The sequence below is a fragment of the Rattus rattus genome, chromosome 3, assembly GCF_011064425.1.
Source record: "Rattus rattus isolate New Zealand chromosome 3, Rrattus_CSIRO_v1, whole genome shotgun sequence".
NCBI classification, from domain to species: Eukaryota; Metazoa; Chordata; class Mammalia; order Rodentia; family Muridae; genus Rattus; species Rattus rattus.
In genome coordinates, this window is record NC_046156.1 from 210814115 (window position 1) to 210832960 (window position 18846).

Consider the following 18846-nt stretch of genomic DNA (forward strand, 5'->3'; position numbering starts at 1 on the left):
AGTTATATGTACCAAGTACTAAGTTAAAGTACATGCCTGGTGACTTTAGAAATTTGTTTTATAAATAATACCCCCCCCCATCCAGTGGCTACAGTAACTGAAGAAAATATCTTTTTTGTAGTAACTATGAATGCTTGTAGATTCTCAGGGAGGGGTAGCTCCTCGGGAACCCTTTGCTTTTCCATGGCAGGGTGTTTAGAGATTGAATCTTACACAGTGGTGTGCAGGTAATACTTGGAGGGTTCATGCACACGAGGCCATGCATGCCATAACTAGAGGACAGCAGCCTACAACACGGCATCCTTTCATTCATCTCTTACATCCATTCTGCCTTTTTCACAGTGTTTCCTGAATTTTGGAGGAGGTAAGATATAAGTTTTAGCTCCAGATTCAGCAGACATTTGTGTTGTGAATCTCAGCCATAACTGGTGCACTGCGAAAGGAAGCTTCGTTGGCTAAAGCTGATAGCAGCACTAATCTCTGAGAATGATGAACACAATTATTTAGAAGCAGGTTTGTTTTGTTTCTGAGTCAGGGACTCATTATGTGGTCCAGACTGTCCTGGTAATGTATAGACCTGGCTCGCTTTGCTTAAACTCACAATAATTTACCTGCCTCTGCATTCCAAGTGCTGATTTAAAGGAGGTGCTACTATGCTTGGTGAGAAGGAAATTGGCGTGTACATTATGTGCAGTCCACGAAACAGCATTTGTAACTTCTTCCCTGCTAGAGCCTGTGACTGCTTCAGCCATGGACTTGGTCAGGTTTACAGTACCAAATGTGCATGCCTCAGGTCCCTTCAGAAGGTCCACAACTGAAATTTGGTGACAGTCCTCCCCATCGACTTGCATAGCAGTTTCTAGAACTGTGAGAGCCATACAGCAGAGAAGAAGCTTATAGCTTTGTTTCCACTTTATTTCTCAGTGTTCCGGGTGTGGTGGTTTCAGGAGTAGGAGCTTATCATTGTCTTTCTTCTCACGATCAACAAATAATAAATGTCATTGTGTATATTGTTTGGAGGATTTAAACGAAGTAGCCCATTCCTGGCACTGTAATTTTTTTCTAATAATCTGTGGCTTTGGAGAGCAGCTTTATACACCCACACAGGGTGCTTCCATTCAAAGCTTTTAAAATTTTAATTTTAAATTATTTTACCGAGAATCATTTATATATTTAAAACATATTAATTATACAAATTATTGGGTTTCACTGTTATATATCCATGCCTGCATTTACCATAATTATGTCTATCTTCTCATGCATACAAAAGACTTTGGCCTTTATTAATTTCCATAGTTAAATGATACATTTTACTTTAAAACATAGTCATCTTTGTGGTATCTAGCTGTTTTCAATTTTTCCTGATTTTCGTTTTTCTTTATATAGTTTCTGGTTTACAAATTTTGTTTCCCATATTCTCTTAAAAATTTATCATGTTTGTTTTTATTCCTCTTTTCCATCTGCTAATACGTACATGATTTAATTATCTTTTACAATTTTTATATTTTACTTTTGACTATTATATTTAAGTTTGTAATATAGGAGAGATACTTGGAACTGTATACAATACTGCAGTTATTCTGTCACTGAAGAACTATTGAAAGAATAAATCAAGGGGCAGGCATACAAAATCTTGTTGGAGATCAGTTTCTTGGGTAGCTTAAAATCTCATCCATTTAGTATATACAATAAAAGTTTCAAATTCCAGAAATTAAATACTAGAGATTAATGGGACCTATTAATTGCAGAACATACTTTTATTTATTACAAAAATATTTGGCAGCAAACTAAATTTTGTGTTACATCATGTCATTTTACTTTCAGTTTCATCCAAATACATGGAAAAATTGATGGTACTTTTTAATCAAAGTCAATTAATCATTCCCTGCCTGGACGGTACAGGGGAATTAGCTATTTTTCTTTTTATTCTTTGACTTCTATTTTCACTTAACTATTCATGTATTATTTTATTACATAATAAAATTTTATGCAAAATTAAATACACAAGTGGAGCGATTTAATTTAAACAATTCTTAGTTTATCATTTGCTAAGTAAATGCCATTTCTGTTCTTCACTTTCATGTCTGAAGGATTGGTTTTTAACATCCCCCACCCCCCAAAAAAAAGTTTGTAGTGGTTTTCTCATTGAATGTCACTTTTGCATATGGAGTTCCATTCATGGCTGCATGTTTGATATATATGTGAACCAGAATCTTTTAACTAATATATTCTAACCTGTGGCCATGTATTTATAATTCAGGACTTTCTAAAATAATGTGACTATTATGTTAAATTATTCTATAAATATATTCAGATTATATGCATTAAAAACTATTTATTGATAGATAATCCTTGTATTCTAAGAGGTTTACACTGTTAATTATTTTATTTTAACAGTATTGGGGACATCATAGACCACTATCGGAAAGAACAGATTGTTGAAGGCTATTATCTTAAGGAACCTGTACCAATGCAGGTCAGCATCATTATTATTATTATATTGCTTGCAATAATTAGCATCTTGTTTTCAAAATAATTTTTGTGATGGTTATATATGCCGTCTTCTAAAGCTAGGTAAAATTTAAAACTGCTGATTAGATTCCTTTAGAAAATGAATTGTAAGGGTTGGGGATTTAGCTCAGTGGTAGAGCGCTTGCCTAGCAAGCGCAAGGCCCTGGGTTCGGTCCCCAGCTCCGGAAAAAAAAGGAAAAAAAAAAAAAATGAAAATGAATTGTAGGAGAATTTCTTACTTTTCAATTCTGTTACTTTAGATAATTAGTAAATCAGTAGATAATTAGTAAGTCCTTGGAATAAACAAAGAAACTTCAAATTGGTATTCTTTGAATGCTTCAAAAATAGTTATTATGAAACAAATGTATCTCTATACAGGCAATGTTAGTGATATTAGTAAATGTTAGTGATACAGTGTTAGTCCTAGAATGAATGTAGGTTTCAGCAGAAAGTTGAAGAGTCATGGCATATACACCTGTTTTTTAATTAGCAGTTCATTAGAAAATACAAATACTCTTTTTCTAATGAACAGTCTGACTTTCTAGTTTGGTGTCTGTATATGGGATGGAACCCCAGGTGGGGCAGTCTCTGGATGGCCTTTCCTTCAGTCTCTGCTCCACTCTTTGTTCCTCTGTTTCCTCCCATGAGTATTTTGTTCCCCCTTGAAAAAAAAGGACTGAAATATCTACATTTTGGTTGTCCTTCTTGAGCTTCATATGGTCTGTGAATTATATCTTGGGTGTTCCAAGCATTTGGACTAATTTCCACTCATCAGTGAGTGCATACCATGTATGTTCTTTTGTGATTGGGTTATCTCAATCAGGATATTTTCTAGCTCCATTTGCCTATGAATTTCATGAAGTCACTGTTCTGAATAGCAGAGTAGTACACCAATGTACCACATTTTCTGTATCCATTCCTCTGTTGAAGGACATCTGGGTTCTTTCCAGCTTCTGGCCATTATAAACAAGGCTGCTATGAGCATAGTGGAGCACGTGTCTTTGTTATATGTTGGAGCATCATTTGGGTATATGCCCAGGAGTAGTAAAGCTGGGCCCTCAGGTAGCACTATGTCCAATTATCAGAGGACCTGCCAGACTGATTTCTAGAGTGGTTGTACCAGATTGCAATTCCACCAACAGTGGAAGAATGTTACACTTTTTCCACATCCTCACTAACACTTGTCACCTGACTTTTTGATTTTAGCCGTTCTGACTGGTGTGAGGTGGAATCTCTGGGTTGTTTTAAAGATTTTCATTTCCCTGATGACTAAGAATGTTGAACACTACTTTAGGTACTTCTGAAACATTCTATATTCCTCAGCTGGAATTCTTTGTTTAGCTCTGTACCCCATTTTTAAATAGGATTATTTGGTTCTCTGGAGTCTAACTTGAGTTCTTTTTTATATTTTGGATATTAGCCCTCTATTGGATGTAGGATTGGTAAAGATCTTTTCCTTGTCTCTTGGTTGCCTATTGACAGTGTCCTTTGCCTTACAGAAGCTTTTCAATTTTATGAGGTCCCATTTGTCTATTTTTGATCTTAGAGCATAAGCCATTGGTGTTCTGTTCAGGAAATTTTCCCCTGTGCTTATGTGTTCAAGGCTCTTCCCCACTTTCTCTTCTGTTAAATTTAGTGTATCTGGTTTTATGTGAAGGTCCTTGAACTACTTGGACTTAGCTTTGTACAAGGAGATAAGAATGGGTCAATTTGGATTCCTCTATGTGATGGCCTTCAGTTGAACCAGCACCATTTGTTGAAAATGCTATCATTTTTCTATTGGATAGTTTTAGCTCTTTTGTTGAAGATCAAGTGACCATAGGTATATGGGTTCATTTCCGGGTCTTCAATTTTATTCCACTGATCTACCTGCTTGTCTCTGTACCAATACCATACAGTTTTTATCACTATTGGTCTCTATTACTGGTTGAGGTCAGGGATGGTAATTCTTCCAGAAGTTCTTTATTGTTGAGAATAATTTCTTTCTTCAGAGACCTGAAGTTTTGTCATACAGACCTTTCATTTGCTTGTTTAGAGTCACACTGAGTATTTTATATTATTTGCGACTATTGTGAAGGGTGTCATTTCCCTAATTTCTTTCTCAGCCTGTTTATCCTTTGCGTAGAGGTAGGCTACTGGTTTATTTGAGTTAATTTTATATCCAGACACTTTGGTGAAGTTGTTTTTCAGGCTTAGGAGTTCTCTGGTAGAATTTTTGGGGTTACTTAAGTATACTATCATATCATCTGCAAATACTGATATTTTGACTTCTTCCTTTCCAATTTGTATCCATTTGACCTCTTTTTGTTGTCTAATTGTTCTGGCTAGGACTTCACTTTCCATATTTTATAGGTACGGAGAGAGTGCGCAACCTTTCTAATCCCTGATTTTAGTGGGATTGCTTCAAATTTCTCTCCATTTAGTTTGATGTTGGCTACTGGTTTGTTGCATTTTGCTTTTACTATGTTTAGATATGGACCTTGAATTCCTGATCTTTCCACAACTTATATCATGAAGGAGTGTTGAAAATACTCAAATACTTTTCAGCATCAAATGAAATGATCATGTGTTTTTGTTCTTTGAGTTTTTTATATAGTGGATTACAGTGATGGATTTTCATATACTGAACCATCCCTGCATCCCTGGGATGTAGCCTACTTTACTTGATCATGATGGATGATGGTTTTGATTTTTTTCTTAGATTCGGTTTGCGAAAATTTTACTGAGTATTTTTGCATAGATATTCATGAGGGAAATTGGTCTGAACTTCTCTTTGTTTGTTGGATCTTAGTGTGGTTTAGGTTTCCATGAGTTGTGGCTTCATAGTACCATTAGGCCGTGTTCCTTCTATCTCTATTTTATGCAGTAGTGTGAGTAGTAGTTATCAGGTCTGCTTTGACTGTTGTGTCAGTGTTTTCTATGGTACCTTGTGCCCCTGAGGTTCTCTCTTCTTTCTCTTGTATTCTGTTGGTGATGCTTATGTCTATGACTCCCGATCTCTTTCCTAGGTTTTTATCTCCAGGTGTGTTTCTGTTTGTGATTTCTTTATTGTTCCGATTTCTATTTTTAGACCCTGGATGGTTTTCTTCAATTCCTTACCTGTTTGCTTGTGTTTTCCTGTAATCCTTTAAGGGATTTTTATGTTTCTTTTTTAACGGCTTCGACTTTTTTTTCCTGTCTCCTCTTGTATTTCTCTAAGGAATTTATTTATGTCCTTCTTATAGTCCCCTATCATCATCATGAGAATTGGTTTTAAATCCAAATCTTGCTTTTGTGGTGTGTTGGGATATCAAGTATTGCTGTGTTAGGAACACTGAGTTCTGATGATGCCAAGTAGCCTTGGTTCCTGTTGCTTCTCTTCTTGTGCTTGCCTCTTGCCATCTGGTTATCTCTGGTGTTAGTTGCTCTCTCTGACTGGAGCTTGTCCCTCATGTGGGCCTGTGAACTTTTGTTCTTAGGAGTGAGAGCACTCCTGGGAGAACAGCTCTCTCCTGGAGGGATTTAGGTAAGGAGGACTGTGGGACAGCCTTAGCAGATGAAGGCAGGAAGGATCCTGTCCCAGGATGCTCTTTGGCTCCTGTGACTTTTATGCTCCCAGCGGGTCCCTCCTTGGAAAGTTATTAGAGCGAGAATGAGATCTTACCTGTGGGCGTAGAAGTAAGAGCACACCTGGGAGACCAGCTCTGTACAGGTGGGATTCGGGTTCGGAGGGCAGTAAGACAGCTTAGGTCTGGAAGCAGATAGAGACCTGAAGGCCAGTTTGCCACCTTTATGGGAGGTAATTAATGCTTCTGTTTCTTAACATTTAATGGCTGGGCATAATTGCTGTATAAGGAAATGAAATAACAGAATATGTTAATAGAATAGAATAATATAGGTGATCATGAAAATACCTTAATGTTCTGTATTTACAAGAAGTTCCAGATGGTACATACCACACAGTAGTAATACCACACAGTAGTAATACCACACAGTAGTAATATTCAAAACTAGAGGAACTACTGTAAAGAAAGGGATACTGAAACTCAGGTCTGCATACCTTGATACAATTGAAAGTTAGTTTATTTGTGAAGATCATGATTTCTTTATATTCTCTGTGACAATTATTTTAGGCAGTTTAGTAATTATTGTTAAATATCTTATGCATTACTAAAACCTGTTAGTTTTAGTAAAGTCAAGCAATAAAAACCTAGGGCATATAGGAGAAACATAATTCAAAATATAACATTTCATCATTGACACATAGATAGGATATAGAAACTAAAAAAAGTAGTCTTGCTTTACATATTCCTAAGGACTACGAAATATGCAAGGGTTATAATAAATATGATGTTTTATTGTGAAAAAAGATGTGAGCTTTTTTGTGAAGTCGCCATCCAAGTGGTGAAGCAGAAGAAAGCTATAAAGTATCAGGAAGAAAAGTACTTTAAATCAGATAGTTTTTAAATACTAGGTGTTGATGTAAGGACATGCTGTATCTTGTGTATGGTGAACTGAGGGTTAAGGTGGTGATGTGTCCTGATTCAAGTAGATTGTTTTCTGGTTGTACCTGGTGTTTCTCAGAAGTAAAGAACATTCACAAGCATGACTGCTTTAATTCATATTGCCTCCTGATTTGCCAGTTAATTCTCAGATAAGTAGATCAAACTGTGTGTATCATTTGCTGTAAAACACAACAATGTGAATGAAGTTTGAAATAGCATTTGTCTATGAGACATTGTTCTTGAGAAATGATAAACCTTTCTAAGACTTTCTTTATAAGACTTTTATTTTGATTTTAGTATTAAAAATATTTTAACCTTGTTTTCAAATTAGTAATTTGCTATATTTTCATAAATAATTTTAATTTTTTTTATTTTTTTACAATTCAGGATCAAGGACAAGTACTCAATGACACTGTGGATGGGAAGGAAATCTATAATACAATTCGTCGTAAAACAAAGGATGCATTTTATAAAAATATTGTTAAAAAAGGTTATCTTCTGAAGAAGGGTAAGTAAACTCTTAAGACTAAGGATTTAATGTTGGATTTTCATATTATATGTAATGTTTACTGCAAGACATCAATTTTGTCGTGGGTTATTAGTAACTAATATTTGTTCAGAGCTTTCAAATAGAATGTTTTAAAATTAGATTCAGTTTATTAAGTCCATATATCTGACGAGGTTTTAGAACAAGCTTATATTCTTTGAAATGTGCCATTAAATCTTGACCTAGTTTCAGACTCTGACCTATAGTTTCTTAGAGAAATTCTTTGTGGCACTTGGACTTTACAGTATTACAATTTTATTTTATAACTCTACTTGAGTTTTATATTAAGTTGAGATGGATGTTGGTGGTAAACAATGACTCTAAAAAGAATTTTAAACATTATTATAATAATAAAATTTCTGAAGATAAAGTTAAAATAGTCTAATGAACTCTACCATTTATTGATTCATTAAACAAGCAATGGTCTTTTTTTCTACACATCAGAGGCATTTAGTAATTATATATGGATGGATCGATTCTTGTTATTTTGTCTTTTTTTTTTTTTTTTTTCCTGGAGCTAAGGACTGAACCCAGGGCCTCGCGCTTGCTAGGCAAGTGCTCTACCACTGAGCTAAATCCCCAACCCCAGATCTATTCTTTAAATTTGGTTTTCCTTGGAAAAAAATTGAAATATATTTAATTTCGTATTCTGAAAATAAAATTTCATAATTCCTAAGGAAGGATGCTATTTTTTTTTTAACAGGCAAAGGAAAACGTTGGAAAAATTTATATTTTATCTTAGAGGGCAGTGATGCCCAACTTATTTATTTTGAAAGTGAAAAACGAGCTACAAAACCAAAAGGGCTAATAGATCTCAGTGTATGTTCTGTCTACGTTGTCCATGATAGTCTCTTCGGCAGGTAAGATACTGCTTTTCTTCAAAACTTTTAATAATAACAGTAGTAGATGTTTTCAGATCATTTTGATGTATAATCTATTTTAAGAGCATAAAATTACCTAAATTTATTTAAGTGCATTTTTTTTCTCAGCTTCGACTAAGCTGTGTGTACAGTTTGACTCTTAAGTAGACATAGTTGGAATGGCTTCTTAGTAGTAGGACTAGCTACTAAGTATTTCATAAATTCACTTGACTTTGCTATTCTTCTTTCTTGTTTTAAAACAAAACAGGATGCTGATAAGGGTAAGAACTGCACCCCCAAAACATTCACAATATGAAAGACTAGGTTGGAACAAGGTGGCAGAAAAAAGCCTTTTAAGTCATTGTCTCTCCATGTTAATTAAAGAACTATTCATGTACAAAAGTATCTTTACTAGAGCTAAAGAAATGAGTTAGAGGAGGATGTAAAGTTTGAAAGACTCACTGAAGGAGACAGTGTGGGTATGATATGTCACTTCTTTCCCACTTATGAGGAGTACAGCCTAGGGAGAAGTATCTCCTGTGTCAGGGAAGTATTGAATGTAGGCCTTAGACTTTACCCAATTGAGGCTAACTAAATTAAACCAAACATTTCCTGAAAATAAGCAGTATTGAGCTGGTTTTGGCTGTAGACCAGAATTCAGATTAATCAATCGTATTTTAAAATACAAAAACAAACAAAAATGAAGGCTGTAATAAAATCCAAGGTGCTTCATCCTTATGTGTTTTTGTTTTTATATGAAGGGATCATACTATGACTGTTTGATTACAAGAGTTAAAAAATACAATCTACAGGAAAAACCCTCTTTGTGAGACTAACTCCTAAGTCACATTTATTGACTAAGGAGTGAATTTCTATATAGAACAGAGACATGTTCTGACAGAATATATATATATATATATATATATAGAATAGATATATATTCTGACAGAATATATATATATATATATATATTTTATTGCTTCTAGTGTACAGTTCCTCGTAGAAATTGTTTGATACTTTAGATATATCTCAGTTACAAATATTTAATGGTACCAGGTCTGAAACTTGATATGAAAAGTTATGTCTGTAAAGCAAAGCTCAAATCTTAACCTCAGTTTAGTATCTTATTTTTTTATTTTACTGTTTTTGGAGAGTGACCAGGAAAACAGATCAGTAATTTTCTTATTTTTTCTATTTTTCATGAAACTCATACCCATCTATGGGTGGGCTAGCACTCAGGTGGCCATTCCCAGCTTGAACAAGCACACTGCATTAAGAAGCATCTCTGAGTTCTTTAACCATACTGACGATAGCTTTACTGCTTTCCATCATTTTCACTGACACTTCAATTTTTTTCTCTTAGATTTATTATTTACTTATATGTGCTAATGTTTTTCAGGATGCTATGAAGGTTTTTCCTTTAACAAAACCAGATTATATCTACTGCTATATATTTTCTAAATTCTAATGATTATAGTTTCTTAAATGAGAGTTCTGTTGTCTTTTCTCATCTTTAGAAAAATCTTTGTTGGCATGTTTTTGCAATGCTTCTGCAAAATTTCTTCTAGGATCGGCATTAAACATGTTTCATGTCCCATGTAGCTAAATATATGGGTTTGTGTTTTTTCTACTCTTGTGACCTCTTCAAGCTCTAGGTATTTCCTTTTGATGACTCATTTCACTAATCTATTCACCTTCAGTTAAGTTGTTTTATTAATTTCATTCATCATATTTTCAGTTGAGAAGTTTCATTTTCTTACAGATCTAGTTCATCTGTACTGCCTTTAAGTTAATACCTACTTGTAAACTGTATCTGTCCTCTGCTGTCCTCCTTTTCCTTTGTACTTTTCATTAATTTGGTTCTGGTTCTTAAATCCTCTTCTCTTTGGATGAATGATAGACATTTTGTGTGAAAGCTTTGAATGATGTTACAGCTTCCAGAAGGCATTGTTCTTAAACCCTATGGTGATCAAGCGAAGATTGAGTTCTGAAGTTGTGAAACTCAGCCTCACTTTGGTTTGCCCAAGGATGTAGTCACTTCAGTGTCTACCACAAAAGTCTGTTTGTTGAGGGCCCTGAGTCCCACTTTCCTCCCCAGTCACAGTAAAACTTGTGGGGACTTTGGATAGCCTTTGGCTCGCTGTTTTCTGCTTAGCACGTCAGCCTCACACCTTTGGCTGTCCCCACAGAGCTTATGGAAAGGTTGAAAAGAAACAGTATGAGGAATGTCAGTCTTCCCTCAAAATGAGCTTATTCTTCAAGTTTCCCAATTTGTGCTGTTCTTCATATCTTCACACGGTCGTTTGTTATTTCTGTACTTTCCCCAGCCTTGATAGTTAGATGTAATCGTGTTATATTTAAATTAGATTACATTATATTAAATTGAAATTCTCAGTTCTCAATTTTCCATTATTTTATGTTCTTCCCAAGACATGATAAAAATCTTCGTCAACAGTAACACAGAAATATTTATTGAGCTCTGAACACTTCCTAGTTAAACATTTTATTAAGCATTTTCAAGTTTTATTGGAAAGTCAGTACATCGCCAAAGCAGGTATCTGACAAATGATTGTAATTTATACTGGAGGAAGATATGAACATTGTAGGTCACTAAGCTGCAGAGCAAGTGGTGTAGGAAAGATGGTGTTTTTGATTTAATAGATAGAAAAATTAAGACTCAAAAACTTTGAAAGTAGAAAATTATAATTCAAGACATTCAAACTCCAGTCTGCTTAGAGATAAGCATTAACATTTTTCAAGTAAAAACATTCCTTTTCACTTTTCAGTGCATGTACACAGTATCTGTGTATTAATTTCGTGTCATTCTAGAAACTCTGCTTAAAAAAATTTATGACTTTTCTCTTTGTAATACTTTATTTTAAATATGGAATGACAAATAAAATTTCAGTTTTGCATATGCATGATATTTTAATCTGGCAGAACGAACTACCTATTCTAAATTAAAAATTGTAACAATCTTAAATTACTTTGTGGCTTTTTAAAATTGGTGTAAATATTTTTAAGTTTCTAAATAATTTTTCTTTTTCTTCTCCTCTCTCTGTGTGCATGTGTTTCAAGGCCAAACTGTTTTCAGATAGTCGTTCAGCACTTTAGTGAAGAACATTACATCTTTTACTTTGCAGGAGAAACTCCAGAACAAGCAGAGGTAAGATCACTTTTTCCTAAACTATTGATTTCTTTGTATTAGTCTAACCTTCCTTATTAACTAGCATACAAAATTGCCGTACAACAGTGTTATGAAAGCATGTGTAAAGTCTTAGTAATTTAACAAATGAGAAACTCCTTGTCAAAGTTTTTGTTGATAGTTTTTGGTATTTTTTCTTTTAAGACACACAGTGAAGTGTTATGAGGAATGAAAAGTGCCCTTAAAATCGACCATTAAATACCCTATGAATTCATTTGAAACTAATCATTTAAAATCATATTTCCATAAGTTAGAAGTGTTCTCAGTATAATTTAAAAGTAAGCTAGTTAGTTGTAATATTTCAGTGTTTAACTGTATTTTGTATAAATGTGGCTGTTTTCTGAGGAAACTGAAAAATAAACTAGATTAAAAAGTGAACAAAAGTGTCTGGGTTAGAACATCATTTGCAAGGCCTAGATATGAACCAGATGACCATAATACTTTGGATGCTAAGTAGGCCCTTTGACATAAAGACTAATAAAAATATTAGAGAGAGAAACTCTATTATTTTGTTTCTCTTTCACTTTAATAGGACAGAAATATTATAGTGCAGCATGTTCTGAGAGTAGGAATGGCAGAGAACGAAAGGCAAATAATAAATATAAAGATGATCAATTGATAATTGCATAAACTCATGCCTGTTTTTTAATACTTTTTGTTTATGTTTTTGTTTTTGTGTGTGTGTGTGTAGGATTGGATGAAAGGTCTGCAAGCATTTTGCAGTTTACGGAAAAGTAGCCCAGGGACATCTAATAAACGCCTTCGTCAGGTGGAACTTCATTTTGTCTGACTTGTAACAGTTAATTTTCTTTTCACTTTCCTCTGTTCTTTTCTACACATGCTATTTTTGCTAACATTCTTAAGAGTAGAAAGGTTACAGCTTTGCTGTCACTTGCTTAACGTGGTAGCAGTCTTTTATCAGAGTTCTTTTCTACTACTCTGACTCCTAGTTTGTGTCAACTTGTAAATGAATACAGAGGATTAATTTTCTACTTAACCCCATCTGTGCATATTTGCATATTCTTTTCTGTTTGGAAAACTCTCAGGTAGAATGATAGGTACCGTTTTCTAAAGTTAATCATACTCAAAGTAGTATCGTTGAAAACTTCTCGTGTTCATGGGATAGTCTTTTTTTTTGAGACTGACTACATGATTTTTAGGAAATAAGCAATCCTAATAAAACCTAAACTTTGTCTATACTTTTGTTTATTGGAAGTTTAGCTAAACTTTTTTATTTGGGTTTGTACCTTTTCTTAAATATTTTTATTATTAGAGATGGGGTTTCTGTCTATAGCCCAGCCTGGGTTCAAGCTTACAGTAATCCACCAGCACCAGTTTCCTGTGAATGCTAGGATTACATGTGTGAGCCACCATAACTGACTGAGCTCTTATTTCTTGGCCTTCACTTCTTTTTTTGTTGTTTCAAATCAGATTTTGACATGGTTAAAATTTTGGAGAAAGTTAAGACTGTGTATAAAGTGACCCCTATTAATGGCTATTTCTAGTAAACTTGTTGAGTTTAACATACTGTTTTATTGAAAATATATAAAATAGTTATTTAGGTAACTACTCTTTGTAATATAAATCCTGGGTTTTGTCCCAAGGACATTTAATTATATTTAAGACTTAAATATTTATTATATAGAAATTGTCGTATGTATTTGTACATGTAAAATCATAGCTAATATCTTGATGCTCTGTGACTGACTTGTTAGAGATGACATAATGAACAATTATAGGCAGAAGATGGTCGTCTCTGGCACCCACACTAATTTATCACTAATTTATGGTGATAAATTAGTTTTTTAGAATTACCGTCTTTTCTGAAACGTCAGAAATTAGTTAGTTAAATTAGTTAACATTAGTGTCTTAGAAATATTTTAACCATGAGACTTATTAGAGTAGTGAAATTTTACTGTAAGCATACTATGATATTTGTAGTTTTGATTTGGATAGTGATAGTAGCAAAGCTTATGTTTTTTTAATATTACGAAAAACAAGTTATTTTTTGGGTTTTGAAGCCTCATATACAAATCTTGAAATGTTAGATATGAATTTTTCTGTTCTCTTTAGGTCAGCAGCCTTGTATTACATATTGAAGAAGCTCATAAACTACCAGTAAAACACTTCACTAATCCATATTGTAACATCTACTTGAATAGTGTTCAAGTAGCAAAAACTCATGCAAGGGAGGGGCAAAACCCAGTATGGTCAGAGGAGTTTGTCTTTGAGTAAGTCATATATTATTGTATTCAATCAATTTTTAGAATCATAATTACATTTTTCTCCTGCTGTTTATATATAAATTATCTGTTTAAGTTTCTGTTGTTTTCTAGGTAATTTCTGTTGGCTTTTTTCATATTTACTGGCAAAATGCCTCTGGATTATTGAAAAGCAATGACAAATGTTTTCAGTATTTCTTAGATCTTGTTTTAATGGATTATTAATGATTTAATCTTGTTTTAAATCTAACACACTGAATTTTTATAACAGAAATAAGGTACTTTGATACTAAAACATTTTTCTAATTTTTCTCCTTGCTTCTTTAGTGATCTTCCTCCTGACATCAATAGATTTGAAATCACACTTAGTAATAAAACAAAGAAAAGTAAAGATCCAGATATCTGTAAGTTGATTATGAAGCTTTCTAAAGTAATAAAAGTATATTGCATATATTTGTAGAATTTATAATGTGTCAAAGTGGAAGCAAATCACATGCTGTATAACTGTTTTTAAATATTTTGATTGTTCAGAGATTATGAAGGAAAGAAAGAACAAAATGGCTGAAGTGTATGTACTGTAAATCTTTACAACTTAAAATATACAAACACCAACTTTCCTGTTCCCAAAGAACGAGAAAATGGGAGTGGTGATTGTTTTTATCTCTCTACTATTTTAGTTTTCCCTGATTTTCTATACTTCACATATTAAAGGTACTCTTAAGACTAGAGCTATGTAACTCAGTGGTATAGTATTTGCTATAGTATTTGCAGAGACCTGGGGATTAAAATCTAAACTTGCAAAGAAAAAGATAAAACAAAACATAACACAAAATTTAGGTGTGCTTAATAGCAAATGCTCCCTTCCTATTCCAGGCAGTACATTTCTGCCCATATTTTTGGTAGGACAGATGACAGTGTGATTTAATGAGTCACATCAGGGCGAATTAAGTTTATGTCTTACAACTCACGGTTTTAGGGTATGTAGTGATATGACAGATCAAAACCTGAATAGAATGTTTAGTCTGGAATTACTTACCTTTTAAAAAAAGTGTTCCTTCACTACTTATATGATAATATCCCAGTAATGGCACAGAACTTTCTATTTGAATGTGGTCTTTCTTGCTCTAACTTTTTACTTCACTAGCTAACTCAATTCATAGTTTTCTGTTTGGAACAGACTTTTAACTCCTCTAGACTGATTTAAGAATCCTTGTGTCCAAAAGTATTATCTACGGTTGCAGCACTTGAATTGTATCCTCTTTAATAGCTTAAGACATTTTGTATGCATATCAGACATTAAGTCTTAATTAGTTCTTAATCCCATATACCCATACTACAGGAGAATGCCACATAGTAGGCCTTCAGTAAATGAAGAACAAAACAGTTATGTATTGGCTTTGTGGTAGTGTTGAAAATTTGCTTAATGAACAGCATTTAAAACTAGAGAAAAGTATTATCAAGAAAAGTTTATTATATAACCATAGATTTGTTTTTCCTTTGTAGTATTTATGCGTTGCCAGTTGAGCAGGTTACAGAAAGGACATGCCACAGATGAATGGTTTCTGCTAAGTTCTCATATACCACTAAAAGGTATTGAACCAGGATCTCTGCGTGTTCGAGCACGATACTCTATGGAAAAAATCATGCCAGAAGAAGAGTACAGTGAATTTAAAGAGGTATCGTTTACTATTTTTATCATTTTTAATGATACTAAACAGAAATATTTACTATTCAATAAAAATCCATTAAGTTAAATAGCAGACTAGTAGCCAGATGTAAGAAACACATGTGATTTTGTTCTTAATGAGACTAGAAATATATAGGCAACAAAGTCAATTTTTAACAATCATATTCAATAGATAAGTGTTTTTCAATTATATTTCCCATTGGTCTTGCTGTGTACTTTCAACAGTGTTTTTGTGTCACTTTTAGCTTATACTGCAGAAGGAACTTCACGTAGTCTATGCTCTATCACACGTATGTGGACAAGACCGAACACTACTGGCCAGCATCCTACTGAAAATATTTCTTCATGAAAAGCTTGAGTCACTGTTGTTATGCACACTAAATGACAGAGAGATAAGTATGGAAGGTAATATATGGGTGTGTGATATTTTAAAAACTAGATATCAAACATGTATGCTCTTTCTTTAAATGTATTAAATAAACAATTAAATCATTTTAAAAGGATATGAGATTCTTTGTTTAATATGGGAATGGATTGCTCTTTCTGATTGTCATGACAGATAAATATTAGAAACTGTTAGAAAATGATTTCTTTGTTCTCCTCACTGACTCTCTGTGTGATCAACAGTGATGTAATATTTATTACCTCAATTTTTACTTAGTAGTTCATGAGTAGAAGTCAGGTATCTGGTGTATTTTATTTCTAGATTCTATATCAGTTCCAAGGCCACTGTATACTGTACAATACTATGCTCTTCACAGATTCCTAATCTATTTTCTCCTAGCACTTTGATTAGGTGATAAGCCTTCCCTTCTTTAATCAAAATTTATAAAAATTATTTTGTCAAGGAATAAATAAAATTGTATGTATTTTTTATATGTGGTGAAGAGAGACAATTAATGGTAACTCTTTTAAAAGAAAGCATTTATTTGGGGCGTTCCTTGTAGTTTCAGAGATTTAATCTGTTACATTTGTGACAGTATAAAACATGACAGCATGTAGGCAAACACTGTGGCAGTATCTGAGAGCTACATCCTGATCTGTAGGCACAGAGTAAGACTCTAGGCTCCATATGGGCTTTTGAAACCTCAAGCCCATCTCTTGTGACATTTCCAACAGGGACAAACTTCCTAATTATTCTAATCTTTTCAAATAGTGGCACTCCTGGTAAGTAAACATTCAAATATATGAGCCTATGGGGACCATTCTTACTCGAACAAGCACAGAGGGGAAATAATTTGTAAAGCAAGATACGGTTCCTATGTTTATCACAAACTGGTGTTCAACAAACATGCTGCAGAACTATTTGAACCTTAACTTCTCATATGAACATGATGGTATTTATTTCTTCTCACTTATGTTAGTAAAGATTTAATTCACTCTCAGGTAAGGTGAATTAATACATGTTAACCTCAGCATATGTATGTAAAAGCACATTACTGAAGAAAAATGATTTCCAGCTTAGTTGTATTAGTACAGTTTTATAAATACAATGAAGGGGTTGGGGATTTAGCTCAGTGGTAGAGCGCTTGCCTAGGAAGTGCAAGGCCCTGGGTTCGGTCCCCAGCTCCGAAAAAAAGAACCAAAAAAAAAAAAATAAAATAAAATAAAATAAAATAAATACAATGAAACATCCATTTTTGTGTAGATGAAGCCACTACCCTATTTCGAGCTACAACACTTGCGAGTACCTTGATGGAGCAGTACATGAAAGCCACGGCCACGCAGTTTGTTCATCATGCTTTGAAAGACTCCATTTTAAAGATAATGGAAAGCAAGCAATCATGTGAGGTAAGCATTTATAGCTTTAATCTTTGCAGCAAATAGCGTATTTTAATGAGAACTTTTCAATTACATCTTTAGGAAAGTACCTTATTTCTAAAATTTTCAATGCAATTATGCTTTCTAATAGATTTATAGTCCACCTCTCCTTGTGCACATACACAGCTGTTTGAGCATTTCTGTTATTATATTAATGATCAAGTATACTTTACTTTAAGAAATGTGTATAACATAAATTGAACACTTTTCTAGGAACTTTTGTTGTACATGTTGAGTATCTGTTATTGAAAAAAAAAGGAAAAAAAATTGGATGCTTTCATATACACAAAGTATCCTCAGGATGGAACCTAAGTCTTAGGAGTGAATTTAATTTTACACGAGGTCTTGGAGGCTTGTGTTAGGGTTTGTCTGTCATGTGGGGGTGTAGAATTTCCCATGTGGATAGTGCCATGTCAGCAGCCAAAGTCAAACTTCAAGGTGCTTACCTTGTATAAGATGTTATAACATCTTTTCCTTACAGGGATTTCTGGGTTATGTTATAGGGACTAAAAGAAGATGAAATGAAATCCACTGTGAGTTTATAGGCGACCCATACCATCATGAGTAGAATCGCTTACATGACTATTCTACTTTATGAATGGTATAGAGCTATTTCAAAGAAAGATAGTATACATTTTTAGGATTAATATAGTGTCAAGTAAAATAAGGAAATATTTTTTAATACTTGGAACTGTCAAATATTAATTCTGCCACAACAAAATGAGTCATTTAAGTTGACAGTAATCCCATAATTACCCTTTCTGTGAAATTTGACATAGTCTTTCAGATTTGTAGATAAATCTGGCAGACCGGAACAGTTGGATGGTGGGGAAGTGGGGTGTACTTGAAAAGTTCTGGGAAGGGTCATGATTTTACTGAATATATTTTGGTTATTTTTCTTAGCCACTAAGAAAGTTGAACCTCACTAAAAACATGTTTTCTTCTCAGATAAACAGAACTGAGTAGTTTAGTAATCAGTTGAGAAACTGAAAATGAATTTTAGCAAACTTACTGATATGTGGAACAGTTGACAGCTTTGAAAACAACTGCTCATTTACCACAAGTTTACTTGAAATTCAATCATCACAAAAAATAAATTTGTGTTTCTTAGTTAAGTCCATCAAAGTTAGAAAAAAATGAAGATGTGAACACTAATTTAGCACACCTATTGAGCATACTTTCAGAGCTTGTGGAGAAAATATTCATGGCTTCAGAAATACTTCCACCGTAAGTTGTCAAATTTTCCTTTGTCTTTTAATGAATTATTTCTATTACCTTAGCATTATAGTCAGACTTTCAGTCCTTAAAAGATTGATTATGTTTAAGGAAAAGAGATTAAAAGAATGAAATAGCTGTTAAAGAAGCCAGATGTTATTAAAGAGACTGTGGCACATGTCTGTAATCCCAGTATGGGAGAGGTTGAGGTGTTGAAGCAGGAAGAACATGAGTCTAGGCCAGCCTAAAACATGTATTTACAAATTACATTGTAAGGTTTTGTGGACCAAGTAA

The 18846-nt window shown here is 33.7% G+C and overlaps 1 protein-coding gene across 1 annotated transcript in view; it reads left to right on the top strand.

Annotated features, from left to right (window-relative positions):
* Positions 1-18846, top strand: part of Rasa1 (RAS p21 protein activator 1) — a 68259-nt gene that overhangs the window by 40941 nt on the left and 8472 nt on the right. Inside the window, 11 exon segments of the mRNA XM_032899073.1 lie at positions 2398-2476; positions 7383-7503; positions 8246-8402; positions 11481-11568; positions 12299-12376; positions 13681-13838; positions 14157-14233; positions 15333-15505; positions 15762-15921; positions 17165-17307; positions 18449-18564. Of these exon segments, the coding sequence (XP_032754964.1) occupies positions 2398-2476; positions 7383-7503; positions 8246-8402; positions 11481-11568; positions 12299-12376; positions 13681-13838; positions 14157-14233; positions 15333-15505; positions 15762-15921; positions 17165-17307; positions 18449-18564 (1350 nt within the window).